Consider the following 19,790-nt stretch of genomic DNA (forward strand, 5'->3'; position numbering starts at 1 on the left):
GAATGGTGACGGCGCTGTGACGTCCTTTCGTTCTTCAATATCGCGTTCGACCTCTTCAGCCTCGGTATGGATGATCCGAATTGGCGCGGAATCCGCATTGCGATTTTCTCTTGATTGTCTCCTTGACTCTGCCAACTTCAGCAACGAGATCAAGACGGGTTTGGGTATCGAGCCGACGAAGGGCAATTGATAGACCAGTTCATCTTCCTTATCGCCTTCAAAATGCAACCGCAGCGACAAGCTAGGCACCACGACTTGGCTTTGAAAAGCGGAACGTTATCTTCTGGAGAGATCGGTATCCTCCATGCATTCTGAGGACACTGTTCGTTCGTCACTTCCCGAAAGACGACCATGACCCTCGAGAGGCATTGGATTGGCCGGACGGCATCTGCTTCTTGTCAGAGCGGGAGGTTTTGTAAGATGTCGCAGACATGCATCTCGATAATTTAGGGGACGATGACTCAGTCTTGACAGGAAAAAAACTCCACTGACGGCAACGAATACGGAAGAGGCGAGGAGCAAGTTTCATGAGATCGCCCCGTTTTGTGGACTGATTTCACAGACCTGGCACATGTATAGGCGTGTCAACCGGAAAGGCTGGCCGATCGTGAATCATTTCCGCTCCACATCTAGGCTAGACTGAACTGACTAAAGTAGCCAGTGCATAGTTGGCAGTGAATAGCACTTGAACGCGCGATAGGTACACGTACGAAGGAGCGAAACCCCATCTGCCACCTGGCGCATTCGATCCACCCAGTTGTCGCTTGCATAAGCGTCAATCGTGGCGTCGCGTCGCAATACAGAATCATCACAATGTAACAATACACGTATATAAGCCGGCTAGCTGATCTATTGCAGTACTCCGACGGCATGTCCTGTGGACTCTCGGATGAAGCACGCTGTTCAAATACCACTTCACCTGTCCAACCTTGAGAAAATCTGCCTTGAGGTAAAAGCGATGTATGCGACAGGCATACCGAATTGACACCAGATCCAATAGGCTTCGATAACATGAAATAAATTCGCCTCCTTGGTTACAGAAATACAAATGAAATATCGAACCGATTGAAACGTTGCTATCATACAGCCTACTATGAAAGCATAACATGGACAATTTCCTGTTCACACGACAATAGAAAAGGAAAGCTTCACTATAGATCTAGCTGAAGTTTTTCCGCACCACGTTTCGCCCAGCTTGTAACCTTCTTAGGTAGTGAGCTTCCCTTACCACCTGGTCCCACCAGAGATACCGATCTCTTCACCTGCTGGGTCAAAAACGTGCCCCGGTCTATCCAGTTTGGTGCCCAGATCTCCACCAATCTCCTGAACTTGGCAGTTTCTTGCGTGCCGTAGTATAGCTCCGCGACTTTCCATTGAGATTCTTTTTCGGCAAGCAATAAACTCAGGTCCGTACCGGCAGTGACTTTGAACTCCATAAGTACAAAGTACTTTCTCTCCTGATTAAACCTGTCTGTTGTCTCCCGCTCTTGCGGGACTTTGCATCCCGAAGCAATCGACTTTGAGGGGATGTCCGCTCGCCACTGACCTAACACCCAAAAGGTTTGGTAGTACGTAGAATCGGTCCCGTCGAACCCAGTGGTCATCTCTAGGGCGTGCTTGTCTTCCACCATCCCCTGAAACTTGCGGCCATCTAACCCGGATGGGGTGAAGTCGACGTCATCGGATGTGGATATCCCCTCCTCACGGGTAGTAGGAGGTATGTTCGAGGCATTTCCAACGGTCAAGTCACCGGTCTGGATTGAGCTTGGAGTTGAACGGAAAGTCACATCGTCCGGGGTGAGGTTTCCCGTGAGCGAGGAAGCCTTTGTCCAACTCCTGACCCTGCTTGAGAGCAACAGAGAACGATTCGTGATGGATCTCGAGCTCCAAGTCCGACGTCTCTGCTTGCTGTCATCTGCGGAGCTCGAAGGAATTGCGTTGTCAGATGTCATTTCACTTGAGTCTCCTGGTGGTTGTGTCCCATAAGTGGTAGGTTGACGGCGACATCGCAGGTCGTACACGGGTTTACTGTATATATAGCGAGTCAGCGCTTTCGCCAAAAGGACAAAGGATGGACAATCAACGCTCGCAGGCCACAGAGGTGACGGTCGCAAATCCACGTGAGCGCCTGACGGCACCAAGAGAGCTTCCTTTGTTATCGGTAATGGTATGTGTACTCGGTGCTGTTCCTTCGAGTGGTCACCTGACCCGGGTCAGTGAGAGGGCTAGGAAGCGATTTAGTTCAGGAAAGCCATAAACGATCAAATCACCTTGAAGAAAGACGTCAGCTGGTGTTATCGACAGCGTCCTGGATGCTGTAAACGTGGATGTGGTAATGGTGATTCCATATGATTTACTATGGTGAGGCCCGAGTCTGAGCACGATGTAGCGCGACATCCGCTTCCTGAATCCCCTGTCTCAGGCCTGTGACGCCATTATCCGTCAAGGAAAAGCTTTGAGAGAAACGTCGGTCATCTGATCATGTCCTCATGTCAGGGAGCGATCCTTGGTCTTGCAACACGTTACGCAACGCCGCGTATCGACTGCGATAGCGACTTGGAGTATGGAAACAGACCTAAACAGGCTGAGCTACAGCGATCGGAGAAGTCAGGGTAACAACCGGTCTGTCGAGTAATCCTGCAGATCATACATCAACCACTACAACAGATCTGTTCGTTGACTCTTCTGGGTCGTCTGCTGGCATGAAGTGTTGAATGACGCTACTGTATGAACCCAGCAAATTACAAGTACCGTAACACACCATTGTTGAAGGTTGTATCCGGTCTCGGGCGACGCCGAGGATCAACCCTTCTGACATCATCGTGATCAATTTGGGAATCAGTCAAGTAATACTGGTCCGGTGAACCGGTGATGAACCAATGTGAAGCTTCACTTGTGAAAATAGTTGACTTCAAATCCGATCATGACTTGGGTACGCAACATGCTCACGAATTGAAGTTGTAAGGACACTCATATTACTATGGCTCACTGTTCAGTTTCGATTTTTTGCTTGCTCGTTTGCCCAAGGAGATACCGCCAGAACACCACTCCAGAGGTCACATTGGTCAAAGGAAAGGACGTTCGTTTTAGAAAGTTGACTGGTGATTCCGGAGCCACCAGGTTGTCTTTCTCAAAGGAAGGTAATCCCCTTCTTTGAAGATGATCTACATCGTCAGGTTATGCTCTGAAACATAGAACGATTCGAATCTTATGACATACAAGGAAGAAGAATATCTTCCGAACATTACATAATCAGTATCCTGAGTGTCACGAGTAAAGTGAAACGGACCTTCTTGTCCGTCGGCCTACACATAGACGCATCTCTTGCAGACTTTACCACCGCATGTGTGCAGGGCCGGTCTTTCGTACTCTCCGTCATTGTAAAACTTTCTGGGTATCGGCTCGCCCTTGGAGCGGATGTTCAAAAGCCATTCCCTGATGCAACCAGGCGCTGACGGCCCGGCAAACGGGGCTATGGCTGTTCCGAACTCTTTGATCACCGCTTGATCGTAGAGGATGGCGTCAATCAACTCAGGGAGGGAAGGCTTTGTGTGCTCGTACACGATCGAGAAGTCTTCTCTGGGCGTAGGGTGGACCCTTTGGTCGAATTCGAAACAATAAACGCAGTAATTCATGGATAGTCCCTTTCGATCCTCCAGGGGAAACGTCACGAACGAGAAGCGCCAACCTGGGATCTTTTCGGTGTTACTGTCCGACGCGAAGTATCTGATAGCTGCAAAATGCCATCCGAATTCCAGGACTGTGTAGCCTAGGTCTTTGATTTTGATCTGAAGGAAATCCTCTTTCCGGGAAACAAATTCAGTGTTGACCATATCTAACTTTGAGGATGCGGAGGGCTTGGTTAAAGGCCCGTCGAAAGACTCTGCGAAGTCCGACTCGACCGCGGCGGTGGATTTTCCGTTTGTATCTCCATTAGTGGATTTTCCGTCTGTATCTCCATCAAACTTGATGTAGTCGAATCCATCAACGGTGATGATACTATCGACAGACATTCGCTTCGACAATGACTCTGAGGTTGCAGAGCCGTCATCCGAAGGGTCTTTCAAGGCATTGCTGCGGTGAGTGAGCTTTGAGAACCAGTTGGACATGATGAGAATTCTGTGCGTGAATATCTGGAGAGGGATTTCGGAGAGGCGAAGGATGATGAGGAAGATCAGCGAGCGGAAAAGAGGGAGAGCGAGATGAGAACCTGTAGAGAATGCAATATATATATAGGCCTAGTTGGCAGAGCTAAAGAAGCAGTCACGCAAAACAAAGGAGTCGTAAGGGGTGATCACGTTCTCAGGCGTGCGGTCGCACCATACAGCGAGAGGACTCATCACGTGTCGCTATTCCTCTCGATTGTGCCGTCACGCACGATGCTCATTGATAGACTGAACGCTCTCGCTCTCGCCCTTTCCTGATTCATTAGCTTCTTACAGGATGATGATTCGCGATAATACGGATCACAGTCATGCCAATAGTGACATACACGTATCATGGCACAGCAATACTGCAGCCTTATAACATACATGTCGAACGACCGTACGCTCTTGGATCACCGTTCGCAATCTACCGGAGCACGCCATTACTTTCCGGGCGGATTTTGCCACCACGAGCGCCTCCTTTGTTAACGTCACACTTACGTAGTGCTGAACTCTTACGCTTTCTCACGCGTCTCTGTTCAACTTTCAACCTTTTTGTCCGCGCGCGCATGCTCTCTCTCAGAGTTTTTTCCTGGTGCGCGGTCCTGCCCCCGCCACCCCCCCAGGGCTTCGACCTCGCTTGACGACCCTCGAGATATCGACATCCTCGTCCCCGAACATCTACCTCACCACGCCACCCACCCGACTCTCCTCTTCTTTCACTCAAGAGCTAGACTCTAGATCAACTTACCTTACACTCCCCAAAACTCCCTTCAAAACCGCGGCAGAGATTTCTCTTGTTCCGACAAAACTAGGATCAAGCGAGACCTCTACATACAAAAACAGAAATAATTGCAATCATGGCTGAGTGAGTCGGTGCTGCTGCTCAAGGGTTCTGCAGCTCGGGTTTCTGGGCGAGAGGATGGCTCTAGGAGGAAGTGGGAGCAGGGCAGGATGGACAGCGGTACTGGCACGAGGAGGAAACGATCGACTAGAACATCGAGGAATTCCAGGACGACATTCGACGCTGTGAGGTGAAGGTGGCGACGCAGGACAACATGCGACAATCAAGATCTACCATACGACCTCCAGCTATTCATCAACGATGCTCGATCCCAAGTAGAAACCGACGTCGTACTCGTCCTGCTGCTGCTCTCGCTACAAACCAAAGGCTCCTCTCGCCCAGAGCCCAACCTACCCTTCTTCCTTCCCAAGGCAAACGCACTAACCGCCACCTACGTCCTTTCATTCCGATGTCACTTTGTATAGCACTACCAAAGAAGTACCCCCCGCCGCCACCGGTTCCGGTGAGACCTCCGGGTTGCAAATCGATGAGGCTCTCATCGAGTCCAACTGGGACACCGTCACCGACAAGTGAGCCGCCGCATGAACTCGAACATATGCATGCAGGAGAACAAGGCACTGACACATCGAAACGTGGCTGTCGGTAACAGCTTCGACAACATGGAGCTCAAGCCCGAGCTTCTCCGAGGTATCTACGCTTACGGTTTCGAGCGACCTTCGGCCATTCAGGAGCGAGCTATCATGCCCATCATCACTGGTCGAGACGTTATCGCCCAGGCTCAGTCGGGTACCGGAAAGACCGCTACTTTCACCATCTCGATCTTGCAGAGGGTGAGTCGTCTTGTCTGGCTTGCGTATGGGTTTCCACTTGAGGAGACGAGTGAGGCTGATCCCAAGCGAAATATGATGGGTTAGATCGACATGGCCCTCCGAGAGCCCCAGGCTTTGATCTTGGCCCCCACCCGAGAACTCGCCCAGCAGATCCAAAAGGTCGTCATCGCCCTCGGTGACTACATGAACGTCGACTGCCACGCCTGTGTCGGTGGAACTTCGATCAAGGAGGATATCGCCAAGTTGCAGGCTGGACCTCACGTTATCGTCGGTACTCCCGGTCGTGTCTTTGACAGTGAGTATCAGGTTGGCGGAGATGAGTCGTGCGAAAAGGTCACGATGGCTAAAGATTTGCACTGTGATCCGCTTCGCAGTGATCAACCGACGATTCTTGAAGACCGACCACATCAAGGTCTTTGCCCTCGACGAGGCCGACGAGATGCTCTCCAAGGGTTTCGCCGAGAACATGTACGACATCTTCCAGCTCCTCCCCGCCGAGACCCAGGTCGTCCTCCTCTCGGCCACCATGCCCAACGACGTGCTCGAGGTCACCAAGAAGTTCATGAGGGACCCCATCAGGATCTTGGTCAAGAAGGAAGAGTTGACCTTGGAAGGTATCAGGCAGTTCTACATTGCCGTCGAGAAGGAGGACTGGAAGTTGGACACCTTGTGTGATCTTTACGAGACCGTCACCATCACCCAGGCCGTCATCTTCTGCTCGACCAGGAGAAAGGTCGACTGGTTGACCGAGAAGCTCCACTCGAGGGAGTTCACCGTTTCCGCCATGCGTGAGTTGGCGTGTGCCCGCGAGGTTTTGCGTAAGATCTAGCGTCTGACAGTCTCGTGATATCTTTCATCGATCTTGCGCAGACGGAGACATGGAGATGCAGGCCCGAGAGGTCGTCATGAAGGAGTTCCGATCCGGTTCTTCCCGAGTCCTCATCGCCACCGACCTTTTGGCCCGTGGTATCGACGTCCAGCAAGTCTCGTTGGTCATCAACTACGACTTGCCCTCGAGCAAGGAGAACTACGTCCACCGAATCGGTCGAGGAGGTCGATTCGGCCGAAAGGGGTGAGTTTCGAGGTCATCGCCCAGGAGTTTGATGAAACGTGTAGCTGATGTGTTGTGGGTACCCGTTGTGCACAGTGTTGCTATCAACTTCGTCACCACCGAGGACGTCAAGATGTTGAGGGAGATCGAGCAGTTCTACAACACCGAGATCAGCGAGATGGTGAGTTTCGCTGTTTATCCACCATGGTTGATTCGTTTAGTAACGTTACTGATTTCGTTTCCGCTTCAGCCCCTCAACGTCGCCGACCTCATCTAAGTCGGTCGACTACCTCCCCCCAAAAGATCCTCTCCATCCGCCTTTCCCTTTCACAACCTTTCCTCATTTCGCCCCACACACCTTGTTCTCTGACCCCCCCGCTGGAGACCTCTTTCAAAACTCGATCTGTTTCCTTTTACCCCCTTCCCACCTTTTCATTACCCCCTCGCTTAGTTGTTTGGGATGTACGACTATGATAGATTGATCAAGCATTCTCATTCTATTCGCTCAAATCGATTGAGGACTAGCTGGACTAGAAAGGTTTCGATACGTCGTTTTGAGTTTATTGGAACTGTCAATGGAATCGCTTGCCAGCGATGTTGCGAAAACCCAGCTATCCAGAATCAGACACGTGATGCGACGGCTGCTGCGTGCTGAGATGACGGTGTTCCCGGTATTCCTTACGTAAGGGGTTTGTCTGTTTGACCAGAGACTCGACGCGAACTTGTTCTCGATTGTTTGTATTTCGCTCGCTGCAGGCAAAGGGGGTGGAAACTGAATCAACCATTCTGGCCATTTCTCATCATCCATCAGCTATCAGCATCATCGATCAGATCAACCTTTGACTTAGACCTCCTCCATCCATATCACAGCAACAAACACTAGACATCACTCACCAGACAATGCACACATAGCGATACACTCAAGACAGCCCTTCTCATCATGAACCGTCCACCCGCAGTCCGACCGGGTACAGCCATCCGACGCTCTTCCATCCACCTGGACGACTATTCTCCCATTTCCAACCTGGAAGATTGGGACGTGCAAGAATGTATAGGACAGGGTAGTTTCGGGGTGATACACAAGGTTCAGAGGAAGTCGGATGGATATGTGAGTGTGGTTGTTCGGCTTTGAAAACAGGGTGATTGGCAATGCTTGAGGGCGATGGTTGTGAGGAGGTCCTTTGAGCACCCGTATGACCTTCTTCAGACCTATCTCAGCATAAAGACTGGGGTTTTGGTATAACTCAGTACAGTGACTGACCACACATACGTCCATTGCTTCTTCCGCCTGTACCAGATTGCGGCCATGAAGCAACTAGACTATTCTAAGCTCTCCCCGAAAGATCGACGTCAGATGGTCGAGGAAGTGTGAGTCTCTCCCCCTTCCGTACTCCCTTTTCCCTTCTTTCCCTCGTCCTTCTACATATTAAAAAATGACGAGGACAAAGAACCAAGCTGACGACCTTGTGTTTATTACGTGAAATGACGTGAGGATGTAGACGAATTTTGGGGTCATTACGGAACAAACACGTCGTTCAGCTCATCGACAAGATTATGGATACGGCGACGTCGAGGTGTTTCATCATCATGGAGGTCAGTCTCGCCTAGTTTTTCTGTTTGATCGATATCGTGGTGCATCTGTCCTGATATCATTCGAACCATCACCTTTGGCCCAACCAATGACAGTTCTGCGGCGGAGGCGACCTGGGAAAGATCCTCGACAGGTACCGCCATCGCGGCAAATCCATCCCGGAACACATCGTCTGGAACTATTTCATCCAACTCACTCAGGCTCTTCATCACTGTCATCATCCCGAAGACCGTCATCTCCCTTCATCTTCTTCTTACGCTTCTCCTTCTCGTACTTCAACCTCGCCGGACACAGCAACTGGGATCCCAGGGTCATCGTTTGAGAGGAAATCGAGCATCGTACCTGGACGGGAGATGGGTTTGAGGAGAAAGTTGGATTCGTTGGATATCAGCCCTGGAGGCGGAGATCCGTTGGGTTTGGGATTGGGAGGTGGAACGGCAAGGCGGAGGATGGACGTCAAGGCTAGTTCGGCTGGGCAGGTTTTGCATCGGGATTTGAAACCTGAGAATAGTGGGTGTTGATATTCCTCTCTTACCTGGCTCATACTGGTTTGAAAACGAGACAGTCGAAAACTGACCGGTCGCCCTCGATTTATGTGACGTGTTTGGTTCACAGTCTTCCTGGACGCAGACGACAACATCAAACTCGGAGATTTCGGGTTGAGCAAGAACTTGGTAGCGGGTGCTTTCACACAGACATACGTTGGAGTAAGTCCCCTCTCCTTCTCTTGATGGGCATCTAAAACTCTAAACCGCGAACTAACCATCTGGTAAAACGATGCGTATTGCAGACTCCGCTCTATATGCCCCCGGAGATCTTGAAGGAGAGCAAGTACGATCACAAGAGCGATATCTGGAGTTTGGGATGCTTGGTGTACGAGCTATGTACTCTGTCGTAAGTCCCACACCTCCTCGCATGCCGTGCTGAAAGTTTCGTAACCGCAAAAACACAAGCTGATCGCCGGTCTGAACGGGCTTGAACAGATCACCATTCGCTTCGGCTAAATCCCAGACGGAATTGTTGTCCAAGGTCATGCATTCGAAATGGACGCCGATCGGTCCTGCGTACAGCTCGGGGTTGAGGGATCTTGTTACGAGGATGTTATCGATCGATGTGAGTGCTAGCTGCTTGTCTTGCAAATTCGAGACCGGAGCTGATGATGTCACGCATGTGCACATCGCAGCCGGCAAGACGGCCTTCTACCAGGGACTTGCAAAACTCGCCGGATATGAAGCATTGGAAGAAGGAACAAGATCGACAACGGGTCAAGGCTGAGCAGGATAGGATCGCCGCCGAGCTTGAGAAGAAGTACGTCGTCGCTCGTGTCACGTTTTCACACCAAGATTTAGCATCAGGGACTAACCTGAACGCGTGGCTTCAGAGTGGATCAACTCGTGGCTATCAAGGAGGCCATCATCACCCGAGAAAAGACTTGTGCAGCAAAAGAGCAGGCCTTTTCAACAAGAGAGCAAGCCTGCGTGGCAAAAGAGCAGGAACTAATCGCACAGCAGGAACACATCCAAGCGGTCTGGAGACAAGAACAAGACAGCATGAGCGCACAGAGGGCTCAACTGAATGCCGACTATGAGAAGATGTCGCAAGAACTTCAGGAAGATCGAGCACGGATTCAAGCTCGGCAAGCAGAGTTGGCGGTGAAGGAGAAGGATTTGACGAGTCGGGAGAGGGAGCTGGTTTGGGGAAGGCGGGAGTTGGAGGCGGGGCGTGCGGATCTGGAGACGGCCATGGCGAGATGGAACACGGAAAAGGCTACGGCGAGCGGGTCAGATGTCAAGTTGCCCGAACGAAGCAAGTCTGCGGCCAGTGAGTCTTGTCAGCATTTGGGTGAGCCAAACACGACGGCTGACACCAGGCTATTTACAGCTGCCACGGTTTCATCCGGCGTCAATCAAGCTGTAGCCCGTCCGCCACTTCAGGAGCGATCGTGAGTGAAGAGCACCGAAACTTGGCCGATTCGTCGAGTCTCATCCGGCTGTCACCCTTTCTAGTACCGTTCCTAATGTCGTCTTGAACACGAGTAAACCGAGAAAATCGTCTCCACTCAACAACCCTTCGCTAGACTTTATGGACCTAGACTCGCCTGCTCGAGGCCATTTCGCTTCAGCCAGTCCGTCTTTACGAAGCGGTATCCCTCGAGCGAGTCCTCGATCCGACACATTCGCCAAAAACGGGACGCCACTCAGACCTTCAGGACGCCTGGCGACAAAGTCGTTCAACGACCTGCGTGCTCGTGCGAAGTTGGACGCCGAGTCGGTCCCGTCTTCGCCCGTACCTGGTGGAAATGATAGTTTGGTCATGATGGATTTGGGTACCCCGGTCGGTCAGATCAGGTCGCGGTCGCATCCCAACGACTTTTCAGGCGAGCCTGGATTCGACCTTGACAAGCTTCAGACTACCAATTCTGCCAAGTTGAACCAGTCGCTGGCCGAGGCGGCACGACCCGATTGCAACGATATCGATCTGCTCTTCTCCCGGGGCGAGGGCAAGCAGACCGACTTTGGCGCTCGACTGAAACTTGGTCGACCCGCTCTCAACCATGCCAACACGACGATCGCGGGACCGAGGGTCTCTGGGGGCAAGGTGTCCAAGATCCCCTTACCCACCGCCGATTTTGTCTACAAGGAGAACGCCACGCCGGCCAAGTGGAGCTTGTCCGACGATGACATTCCGAGTCCTTTCCTCAAGCAGACCATGCCGTCTCGACCCATCTTGACGGGGACGGCAGCTGGTAGTCCTACACCGCGAGAAAGGATTATGCCGAGGTCGTCAGGCCCTACGGACGGTGGGTTCCGACCGACCTCGACGAGGAACTTGCTCAAGGTCGCCATCAAGAATCGGCAGAGCGGGGAGATGATGAGGCCTGAGGGTCTGATGTCGCCGAGCGCCTCGACGGTGGATCGACTGCTTTAGCTAGAGAACGGCTGCGATCTTTTACGTTTTTCGATAGCTTTCTTGTATGCGTACAGACGCCTTGCTACCTCCTAATGAGCGCTTCACGACGACCTTTATGTACCTAATCATGTCATCTATCCTCCGGAACACATTTACCGCCCCGTAATTATCTGAGAAACCTGAACTCCCTCACCAATGTGTACATCCGGGTGATGTAGATGTCCAGAGGATATGATCATTCCCAAAACACGTTGGACGCACCCAGGTAGTGGCGCTGCCGGACAAGCAGAGATCGGCTTACATCAGCCTTCTCTTGAAGATGACTGCCGAGACAAGTAATCCTCACGGGCACGATTGGTACGGGCAGATGTGACCATTCAAGAAACAGTCTCATGTCAACGAGTTATCCGAGAAAGAATCGATTATTGCCATCATACGGCCGATTCGTTACTCAGGTGCTAGGCCTGTTGACGGGTCGGTGGAGACTGTACTCTTCCTCGGACTCGTCAGTTTGGTAGTTGCTACGCCTCTTGACCGACATATGGTGGGTTTGGGACGGCGGCTGGTACTCCTTGTCGAACTCGTTATTGGTATCTTCAGCTTGGTATCTGCTACACCTCTTAACCAACATGCGAAGCTTCTGGGCAGGAGGTTGGTAGTCGGGCTCGTCATCGGTATCATCCGGTTCGTTGTCGGAATCGTCCGTCTGGTATGCATCGTCTTCATCGTCTTCATTCCCTTCCTCGTCTTCCTCGTCTTCCTCGCCTGAGCATTTCTCCTCCGCGGATTCGACCTCGATTCCAACCATGTTTCCAGCCATCTCAACCGACCCGTCCTTGAACTCCTTTCCAGCCATCTCGACCGATTCATCCTCATCCTCGAGCTCTAACTTACCTCGCGACAAAGATCGAACCTGATCGCCCCGAACCTGATGACGAGAGATGGCGGAAGCAAACCGTGGGTAAAGTCGAGAGCTTGGTCACCGAACGACCCGATCTCGAAATATCACTCGAGTTAGTGACTTCGACTTCGACTCGACGGATAACCTGTCAGGCTTGTCAAGACTGATAGGCATCCATTAAACCATGACTGACTCGATATCAACATACTCATCGACGATGCTCGGGGCCTATACCCCGACTCCGCTCAAAAAGGTGCACTACGGCCCTAAATCGCTAGTGACCCAGCTCTTGCCTTCTATCCGGTTCCTCCTCGCCCAAGCTCAGAACCAGGCTCGGAACAGCGAAGATGGCGAGGACGTAAAAGAAGAGGATGTTAAAGGGAAAGTCATGATCATCACCGGGAGGAGTCTGATGGAGAAGACGCCGGTGATCAAGGATGTGGAAAAGGTCTTGATGAAAGCCGGGTTTTATGGGTTGACTTTTTCGGATATCGCTCAACATGCTCGTAAGCCCGTCGCACTCTCGTCATCTTCTCTGTCTTTAGCTTGCAGTACTAATGGCACCCCATATGTCTGGCCTTTTATCACTTGCGCTGTATAGCTATCAAGGACATTCAACGAGCCAAACAACTCGCCCTAGATAACGAGATCGACCTGCTCCTCTCCATCGGCGGCGGTTCCCCTATTGATAGCACGAAAGCCATCTCCTACTTTGTACGAGAAGCGAAAGGTGGGAAGGGAGCGTTCTTGCCTCATATTGCGGTGCCGACCACGTTGAGCGTGGCGGAGACTACTCAGTGAGCCTCGCTCTCTCAGATTGAACCGACGTGTCTAGCTAAACATCATCTGTTCTGCCCTGGCAGGAACGCCGGGTACACCTCGGAAGAAGGCAAGAAAGTCGGCGTGAACAACCCTTCCCTCCCCCCTTCAATTATCATCTACGACCCCCTCCTTACCCTCTACACCCCTTTACACCTCCTCATCTCCACTGGTGTCCGCGCACTGGACCACGCCGTAGAAACCCTTTATCGTCCGAAAGTCCCCAAGGGGGTCAAGGATATGGCTCTGTGGAGCATTAGAGGGTTGATGCAAGGTCTGAGGGAGTGTAATGAGCTCGAGGGGAAGAGGGAGAAGAAGGGGGTATTGGGGGAGGAGGAGGTCAGGGTTAGGACGAGGTTGATGGTGGATGCTTGGGAGGCGTGAGTAGCAGGTGTCTCTGGAAGGATTTTGGGAATGAGGGTTGTAAGCTGATTCCGGGTGGGGCTTTGTTAGGTTGTGGCCGTTGTCGAGCGTAGGAGCTTTGGGACTGTCACATGCTTTGGGTGAATTATCTTCCTGCAGCCCTTGATAACGATATCGTGCCGTCAAGTAGCTCAAGACACTTCATGCTGATCTACTTCTTGACGTTCTGACTGCTAGGACACGCCCTCGGAGCGACCTACTCGGTCCCGCACGGCATGTGTTCATGCTTGACCCTAGCCACTTCCGTCCGACACCTCTCGGCCAAATTGTCAGGTGACAACCTCGACTACCTTGCCATGGCCATCGCTTTCGTCCCCTCCCGATTCCTGCCCAAAGGCAAGAACAAAAAGTACACGATCGAGGATGTCCAAGGCATGTCCGCGGAAGAGAAACGAGAGGTTGCCAAGACGGTGGGCGAGTCCATCGAGGTGTTCCTCAAGACGGTCGACATGGAGACCAAATTGAGCGAATGGGAAGTGCCGAAAGAGGATTTGGGACCGATCGGGGAAAAGATCGTGGAGACCCTCGGGGGGTATGACATGTCCAAGGAAGAGTTCAAAAAGGTCGTCGAGGACGTCTTGAGGGAGATGTCCAGTGATATGCAGGATACGACCTCCGCAGCTTCTACTTCGGGGGTCTCGAAACAACGAACCCCACAGCCGACTTATAAGCACGGGAACGAGGAACAAGGCAAGGATAGGTTCCCACTGGGAACACGGGCTAGTCAGCTCGCTCTCATCCAAGCACACCACGTCGCCGAGATCCTCGACTCGCTCCATCCCGGTGCGGGGTATTCGTTCCCTGTAGCTCCGATGAGCGTGGCGGGGGATCGGAACAAGAAGGATCCGTTGTACTTGTTGACGAACCAACAGGCGGGAACTGGGCAGAGCGAGGTCTTGCAACAAGAAGCTACGGCCAAGACCCAGATCGCCAAATCCCTGTGGACGGAAGAGTTGGAAGAGGCGCTCATGGAACGGAAACTCGACGTGATCGTCCACTGTTTGAAGGATATGCCTACGCAACTTCCGGAGAACTGTGAAATCGGAGCCATCTTGACGAGGGAAGACCCGCATGATGCGCTCGTCGTGAAAAAGGGACTGGGGTATGAGAGGCTGAGCGATCTGCCAGAGGGGAGTGTGGTAGGGACTAGTAGTGTGAGGAGGATCGCACAGGTTAGGAAGATGTACCCTGGGTTGAAGGTCATGGATATCAGGGGCAACTTGTAAGTCGGAGAGCAGGTGGCTCTCACAGGTTATCGGAACAAGAGCTGATCGTGCACGATGCGCGTTTTTTTTTGCATTTTCGCAGGGACACCCGTCTTCGCAAGCTGGACGACCCGAACGGCCCGTTCTCCGCCATCATCCTCGCTGCGGCAGGGATGAACCGGATGGGCTGGCAAGACCGGATCACGTGTACGATGAAGTCTCCAGAGATCCTCTACGCCGTCGGTCAGGGAGCTTTGGCATTAGAGATCCGAGCGGGGGACGCTAGGGTCAAGCAAGCGCTGAGACGGGTAGGGGATTGGAAGGCCGAGTGGGGGACGGGGGCGGAGAGGGGGTTGTTGAGAGAGTTGGAAGGGGGGTGTTCGGTACCCGTTGGGGTCGAGGCGTTTATCGAGGAAGTTTCCGAGACCGACATCGAGGATCTCGTTCGACCGTTCGACAAGGACCCGGAAGAGGTCAAGGACGATGCCCCGCTACTGCATCAGTCTGGACGAGGTAAACTCGCTAAACTGCACATGACCGCCTGCGTGACCTCGCTCGATGGGAAGAAACAGGTCGTACACGATGCCGGGTGGGTGCTCGTCAAGGGTTTCTTGGAGGCCGAGGAGTGGGGTCATCGGGTCGCGAAAGATCTGATGGGCAAGGGAGGCAAGGAGATCTTGGACGAGATCAACTTGGTCAGGCAGCAGAGGGAGCAGGGGTTGGCGTAGGTCTTTGAGGGCTGTTGACGTTGAGCGCGAGAGTTGTTTCATAATCGAATATGCAGAAAATGACACGTCATCACCATGGAATGAATTGTTTTGATAGCGTGAGAGCGGGCTGCCGAGAGAAATGCTTCCGAAGGCGATCAGGCCGCCGGGGATAGTTGCCTTATTTGGTTCCGAAGAGTGACGCGTTTGTTCCGAAAGGAGCAAGTTCGACGATCAAGTGTCACTGTGTCGACCTCTTTAACAAACATCGACCACATCCACCGCTTATACTTTAACTGAATCCATGTCATCGACCTAGCTACAGGAGCACAGAGAAAGAAAAGCAGCAACAGCAAACACCACTCGTCCTATGCCACTCATCAAGACGCCTTCAAGCACGGGACTCCGCGGAGGCGCATCCGCGAGCAATTCGAACGCGCACGATGAACACGATCGACCGTTGTTCAGGACTTATCGACCTGGTTAGTCCGATGAAGTTCTCGAGCGACGAGCGTTCGTTGAGCAGAGAGGGTGTAGGATTCTCGTCTTCTGATGAGGGCTGCGAGTTGAGAAAGAGGCGGGATGCTCGTCGGCTGCGAGGTGTAGGAGAAGCGTGCTGACATGCTTGCTGCGCGTCTTCATCTGAACTCTATCATCCGGCTTTTCTTCCTTTGATTCCCCGTCATCATCATCTTCATCCCTGCCCACATCATCGTCATCATTCTACACTGCATCAACATTCACAACCCAGCCCCATCGGCCCACTCGACACACCTACACGTCCGGCCCGACCCAGGCTCATCTATGCCCTTCGCCCCTGTCAACCGCGCCAAGTTCAGAAAAGACCATAAAGCCGCCAACGATAATGCCGCCCTAGACGTCCTCCTCGCCACAGAGTTTCAGAGCGGGCGGGATTTACAGAGGGAATCCACGAGCTTGGGCTTGGGAGTGGCGGGAGAAGGGGGGATCTTGCAATCGGCGAAAGGACTGGGGCCGGTCGTACCCCCGCTCTCGGCTGGGAGGAAATCGTTTGATACGGGCTACACCGGGCCCGGGTTGGGGTTAGGGAGACAGAGTAGCGGATCGGGGAATAGGAGGTTGAGCCATGAAGGTTCCCGAGCGCAGTTGGGGTTAGGGAGGAACTTTAGTGAGAAACTATCTCTTGGAGGCGCAAAGGGTTCTTCGTCCGCGGAGAACGGAGGAGAAGGGCCGTTTAGAGCGACGAAAAGACGCCTGGGATCCGCAAGAAGGAACCCACCAGGTTCGAGATCGAACCCGAAAAACTATGGAGCCAACTCGGAGGACGAACAAGAGGAACTGTCTTCACGTGCCCTAGGCGTGTATATCGACCAAGAAGGCCGGTTACACGATAAAGAGTACGACCCGTTTGAGAAGGTGAGGAGTCTAAGCAGGCGGAAGGTGGAGAAACGCCGGGTGTTTGGGGCGGCGAGGGAGGATGAGAGCGAGGTGGGAAGCGAGGGGAGTGGGAGTTTCGTCGGGTTGGGTGGGTTTGAGGGTGCGAGGGCCGGGAGGATGTCTCAGTCGCAAACTCGATCACAAGGGCAGAGCGAGAGGGGCCAGGAGCACGAGGATGAGACCCAGGGGTACGGCTCGCCGAATGTGAATGCCGATGGGAATGAGAATCCCGAGTCGATGGGGACGAGGACGAGGTCGAATACCCTTTGGAGCGAGTACGATTCCGGTATCTCGGCTACTTCTCCTCGGCCGGCTGGGGGCGAGTCGGAGTTTGGGGATCCGCTTTCGCCCTTGCATGCCAAGTTCAAGGATGGGATCAACGTCAATGTTCATGCGAATGGGCCACTCTCGCCGACATCGTCTCATCCGTCTTCCAACCAGTACGGTCAGGGACAAGGACAGGGACAGAGGAACTCGTCCTCGGTGAAAACGTCGCATACCTCCGCCCTGGCTAGGTTGGAAGAACGGCCGAGGAGCTTGTTGTTCCCGGCCACTCCGGCGCAGGTAGCGGCACAGAAGATCAAGGAACGGAACGCCCCGCAACATCATCATCATCGGACCAGCAAGGTGTCCCATCATGATACGCCTACACATGCGCACACGAATACGCATAGGGTGAACGATGTGGTCATCGAGGAAGAACCCTTGAGACCGCCCATAGCTCCGTTCAACCCGATGTTTTCTAGCGAGAGACGAGGGAAATCGCCGGCGAGCTCGATCAAGTCGGGTGGAAAGGGCAAACGAAGAGAATCGGGCGAGTCGTCGAGGATGTACGTTGCTGGTGCGGGGGGGAGACGACCTTCGACGCAATCACAACCGCACGCTTCTTCGTTCCCGCACCATCTGCAAGCGGACGCTCATGCCGGCAGGTCGGTCTCGGGCGTGCAACACGCTTCGTCCTCGGTCTTTAGTGGAGGGGATATGGGGTACTTGCCTTCCCGTTGGGCGAGGGGAGAGAGGGAGTTTAGAGCGGGAGAAGAGGAGTTGGATAAGTATAGGCCGATGGAGTTTAGAGGTACGAGAGAGGATCAGAAGGAGCCCGAGTGGACGTGAGTCGCAGCGATATTCTTTCCGTTAACGTTATACCAATGCTTATGAAACTGACGACATTTCGCTTTTACGCCGACAGTCCCGGTTGTATCGATAACATCAAGAGGAATTGGCACGAGATCTCGCTGGCGTTCCGGTTCAGTACGCACCGCGCCAAGAAAAAGGTCGAGAGAAAGGTCCGCAACATGTAGATTCCGGTGGTTGTATATATTTTTTTCGATTTGCCATGCGAGTTACGACGACAACGTTATGTCTGCGTGGAAAATTATCATTGTCGTCATGACCTGAGCTGTATGTTGTGAGCGTGGAGTAGGATCGTTGGTTCAGATTGGAACAGGTATGCGTAGAGAGAAAGATGTCAAGATCCCTGAAGAACGCCGTGAGAACGCTTTCGCTTTCTATCAAGGTAATTCCTGTGTGGAATTAGACAGCTTGTTTGGGGTTCGCTCAAAGAGCTTGGATAAAATTTGCGTTCTCGCTATGGTGATGTTTTCGTTGTGCTCATCATATGAGAACCCGTCGCAACCTGACAAGACCGAAGGCGACTATGATGGGAGGTCGCCGCGATGGGAGAACAGCAGCGATCATAACTGCTAGATGTACTGGCATAATGCCGCGCTTCTTGTCTAAAACAGGTCGGAGCTTGGGCTGAAGACGCTGGCACGAAGATGATTGGGTGGGGTTGAGTTGGGATCGGGCTGTGTCGAGTTGGATGTTGACTCGTCATCGAACCGACTTGATGCTAGCTGCCGACGCAGAAAGGCTCCTTTGCGATCTTTTAACTTCCGCTGTGTCCCGTCCCGTGTTTCGGTATTTGCGTCCCGCATCCTATGAAAGGAATTTCATCCGCCGCAGAAATGCCAAGTTAGTCGGCGGTCCGAGGGCGAGTCTTACAGCTTTCAGCCAGCCTCAAAGGTTGCCTTTAAACCTTGACACCCGTGTGTCTAGCCGCAAATCGGTCGCTGAAAACAAAAGACGTATCTCGCAACAAAAGAATGACCAAAACAAAGAGAACTGGAAAAGCGCAGTGTGAACCATCGACCTTGGAAAGGGTATTAGAGCTCGTCATTGCCACCTCCCAGCTTGTTCCCACTCAACAGTTCCGCGAGACCGATTTCCTGGACCTCCAGGTCATCCTTATATCTGAACTCGGACATACCCTGACACACTCAATGTCTACGTCAAGCTTTAACCAATCCGTTATCATGCCCTCTGCCACTGTCTCGATCGGCTCAACTACATTAGGGGGAGATTCCAACACATCTTATCACGGGGATGAGGGAGAGCAGACGATCGTTCACAGCAAAACGCTTGCAGACGGGGAGAAACAGAGTTTCTTGTGCCGACTGTTCACCCAATATCACGAGTCCATGTTGACCGGACCATACCACGACAAAAAGTACACTCAGTATTGGATGGGTCAATTCGGGGTCAAAGGCAAGGAGGAAACCTTCTGTCTATTGGTTATCAGGGTAGCGCCGATGCAGGAGAACAAGGACGAAGGGATGGAATCTATCAGTTACTGGAAGTCGCCTTTGAGTGCGGTGGAATGGCTCAAAGCACGGGCGGAAGCATCTCCCGTCGACTCATGGGCCAGATATGCATACGAGAGTGCATATCTTGAGCTTGATCGGGTGGATTTATTCAAGCTCATCTATGTGGAAGGGATGATAGGGCAGATAGAATGGTAAGCGAGAGAATCAAAAAGTCTTCTATAGTCGTCAAAGTCGTCGCTTTGTTCGTGTCTCGAGTCGATGTATCACAGATAGCTATTTACTGCAGGCGCATCGTGCTAGAAACCGTGATCATGGATTTGGAGCTTTCTGAGGGACGCTGTCCGGGACACGTATGACTTTCATCAGTGCCGGGGCAGCTAT

General features: G+C 52.6%; 7 protein-coding genes across 7 annotated transcripts; 6 read left to right on the top strand and 1 right to left on the bottom strand.

The window, feature by feature from the left end:
- Positions 1–1,151: 1,151 nt before the first annotated feature.
- Positions 1,152–4,109, bottom strand: HD553DRAFT_335608 (uncharacterized protein; the record flags this gene model as incomplete). Its single annotated transcript, XM_046182202.1, has 5 exons — positions 1,152–2,028; positions 2,358–2,424; positions 2,762–2,811; positions 2,990–3,164; positions 3,338–4,109. 5 exons carry the CDS (start codon positions 4,107–4,109, stop codon positions 1,152–1,154), a joined length of 1,941 nt encoding a protein of 646 aa, XP_046036377.1.
- A 684-nt stretch (positions 4,110–4,793) lies between these two features.
- HD553DRAFT_312367 (P-loop containing nucleoside triphosphate hydrolase protein) lies at positions 4,794–7,425 on the top strand. The gene is made up of 8 exons (XM_046180091.1): positions 4,794–5,013; positions 5,415–5,519; positions 5,600–5,780; positions 5,865–6,075; positions 6,155–6,568; positions 6,651–6,852; positions 6,928–7,012; positions 7,082–7,425. The coding sequence occupies exons 1-8, from the start codon at positions 5,006–5,008 to the stop codon at positions 7,106–7,108; spliced, it is 1,233 nt and encodes a 410-aa protein (XP_046036378.1). The 5' UTR covers positions 4,794–5,005; the 3' UTR covers positions 7,109–7,425.
- Positions 7,426–7,771: 346 nt separating this feature from the next.
- Positions 7,772–11,350, top strand: HD553DRAFT_342637 (kinase-like domain-containing protein; the record flags this gene model as incomplete). The annotated part of the gene is made up of 11 exons (XM_046182775.1): positions 7,772–7,939; positions 8,129–8,199; positions 8,331–8,424; positions 8,518–8,932; positions 9,038–9,129; positions 9,213–9,316; positions 9,406–9,535; positions 9,606–9,730; positions 9,804–10,243; positions 10,304–10,364; positions 10,429–11,350. 11 exons carry the CDS (start codon positions 7,772–7,774, stop codon positions 11,348–11,350), a joined length of 2,622 nt encoding a protein of 873 aa, XP_046036379.1.
- Positions 11,351–12,450: 1,100 nt separating this feature from the next.
- Positions 12,451–13,990, top strand: HD553DRAFT_272769 (uncharacterized protein; the record flags this gene model as incomplete). The annotated part of the gene is made up of 5 exons (XM_046177779.1): positions 12,451–12,739; positions 12,835–13,030; positions 13,097–13,432; positions 13,506–13,555; positions 13,653–13,990. Coding segments are annotated over 5 exons (1,209 nt in total), but the record flags the coding sequence as incomplete, so codon positions are not given.
- An 84-nt stretch (positions 13,991–14,074) lies between these two features.
- Positions 14,075–15,408, top strand: HD553DRAFT_272518 (porphobilinogen deaminase, dipyromethane cofactor binding domain-containing protein; the record flags this gene model as incomplete). The annotated part of the gene is made up of 2 exons (XM_046177765.1): positions 14,075–14,697; positions 14,784–15,408. The coding sequence occupies 2 exons, from the start codon at positions 14,075–14,077 to the stop codon at positions 15,406–15,408; spliced, it is 1,248 nt and encodes a 415-aa protein (XP_046036381.1).
- Positions 15,409–15,665: 257 nt separating this feature from the next.
- Positions 15,666–18,193, top strand: HD553DRAFT_312374 (uncharacterized protein). Its single transcript, XM_046180092.1, has 3 exons — positions 15,666–15,869; positions 16,139–17,912; positions 17,993–18,193. The coding sequence occupies exons 1-3, from the start codon at positions 15,758–15,760 to the stop codon at positions 18,102–18,104; spliced, it is 1,998 nt and encodes a 665-aa protein (XP_046036382.1). The 5' UTR covers positions 15,666–15,757; the 3' UTR covers positions 18,105–18,193.
- A 715-nt stretch (positions 18,194–18,908) lies between these two features.
- HD553DRAFT_342641 (uncharacterized protein) lies at positions 18,909–19,604 on the top strand (the record flags this gene model as incomplete). Its single annotated transcript, XM_046182776.1, has 1 exon — positions 18,909–19,604. The coding sequence occupies one exon, from the start codon at positions 18,909–18,911 to the stop codon at positions 19,602–19,604; it is 696 nt and encodes a 231-aa protein (XP_046036383.1).
- Between the last annotated feature and the right edge of the window lie 186 nt (positions 19,605–19,790).

Source organism: Filobasidium floriforme (assembly GCF_021052385.1).
Source record: "Filobasidium floriforme strain CBS 6241 chromosome Unknown HD553scaffold_12, whole genome shotgun sequence".
NCBI lineage: Eukaryota > Fungi > Basidiomycota > Tremellomycetes > Filobasidiales > Filobasidiaceae > Filobasidium > Filobasidium floriforme.

Bases quoted from the DNA above. Each gene is read 5' to 3' on its own strand.
- HD553DRAFT_312367 (XM_046180091.1), top strand. The intron at 5,520-5,599 runs GTGAGCCGCCGC...TGTCGGTAACAG, and splicing joins TGGGACACCGTCACCGACAA to CTTCGACAACATGGAGCTCA. The intron at 6,853-6,927 runs GTGAGTTTCGAG...CGTTGTGCACAG, and splicing joins GGTCGATTCGGCCGAAAGGG to TGTTGCTATCAACTTCGTCA.
- HD553DRAFT_312374 (XM_046180092.1), top strand. From the start codon at position 15,758: ATGCCACTCATCAAGACGCCTTCAAGCACGGGACTCCGCGGAGGCGCA. The intron at 15,870-16,138 runs GTTAGTCCGATG...TTCACAACCCAG, and splicing joins GTTCAGGACTTATCGACCTG to CCCCATCGGCCCACTCGACA. The intron at 17,913-17,992 runs GTGAGTCGCAGC...TTACGCCGACAG, and splicing joins CAGAAGGAGCCCGAGTGGAC to TCCCGGTTGTATCGATAACA.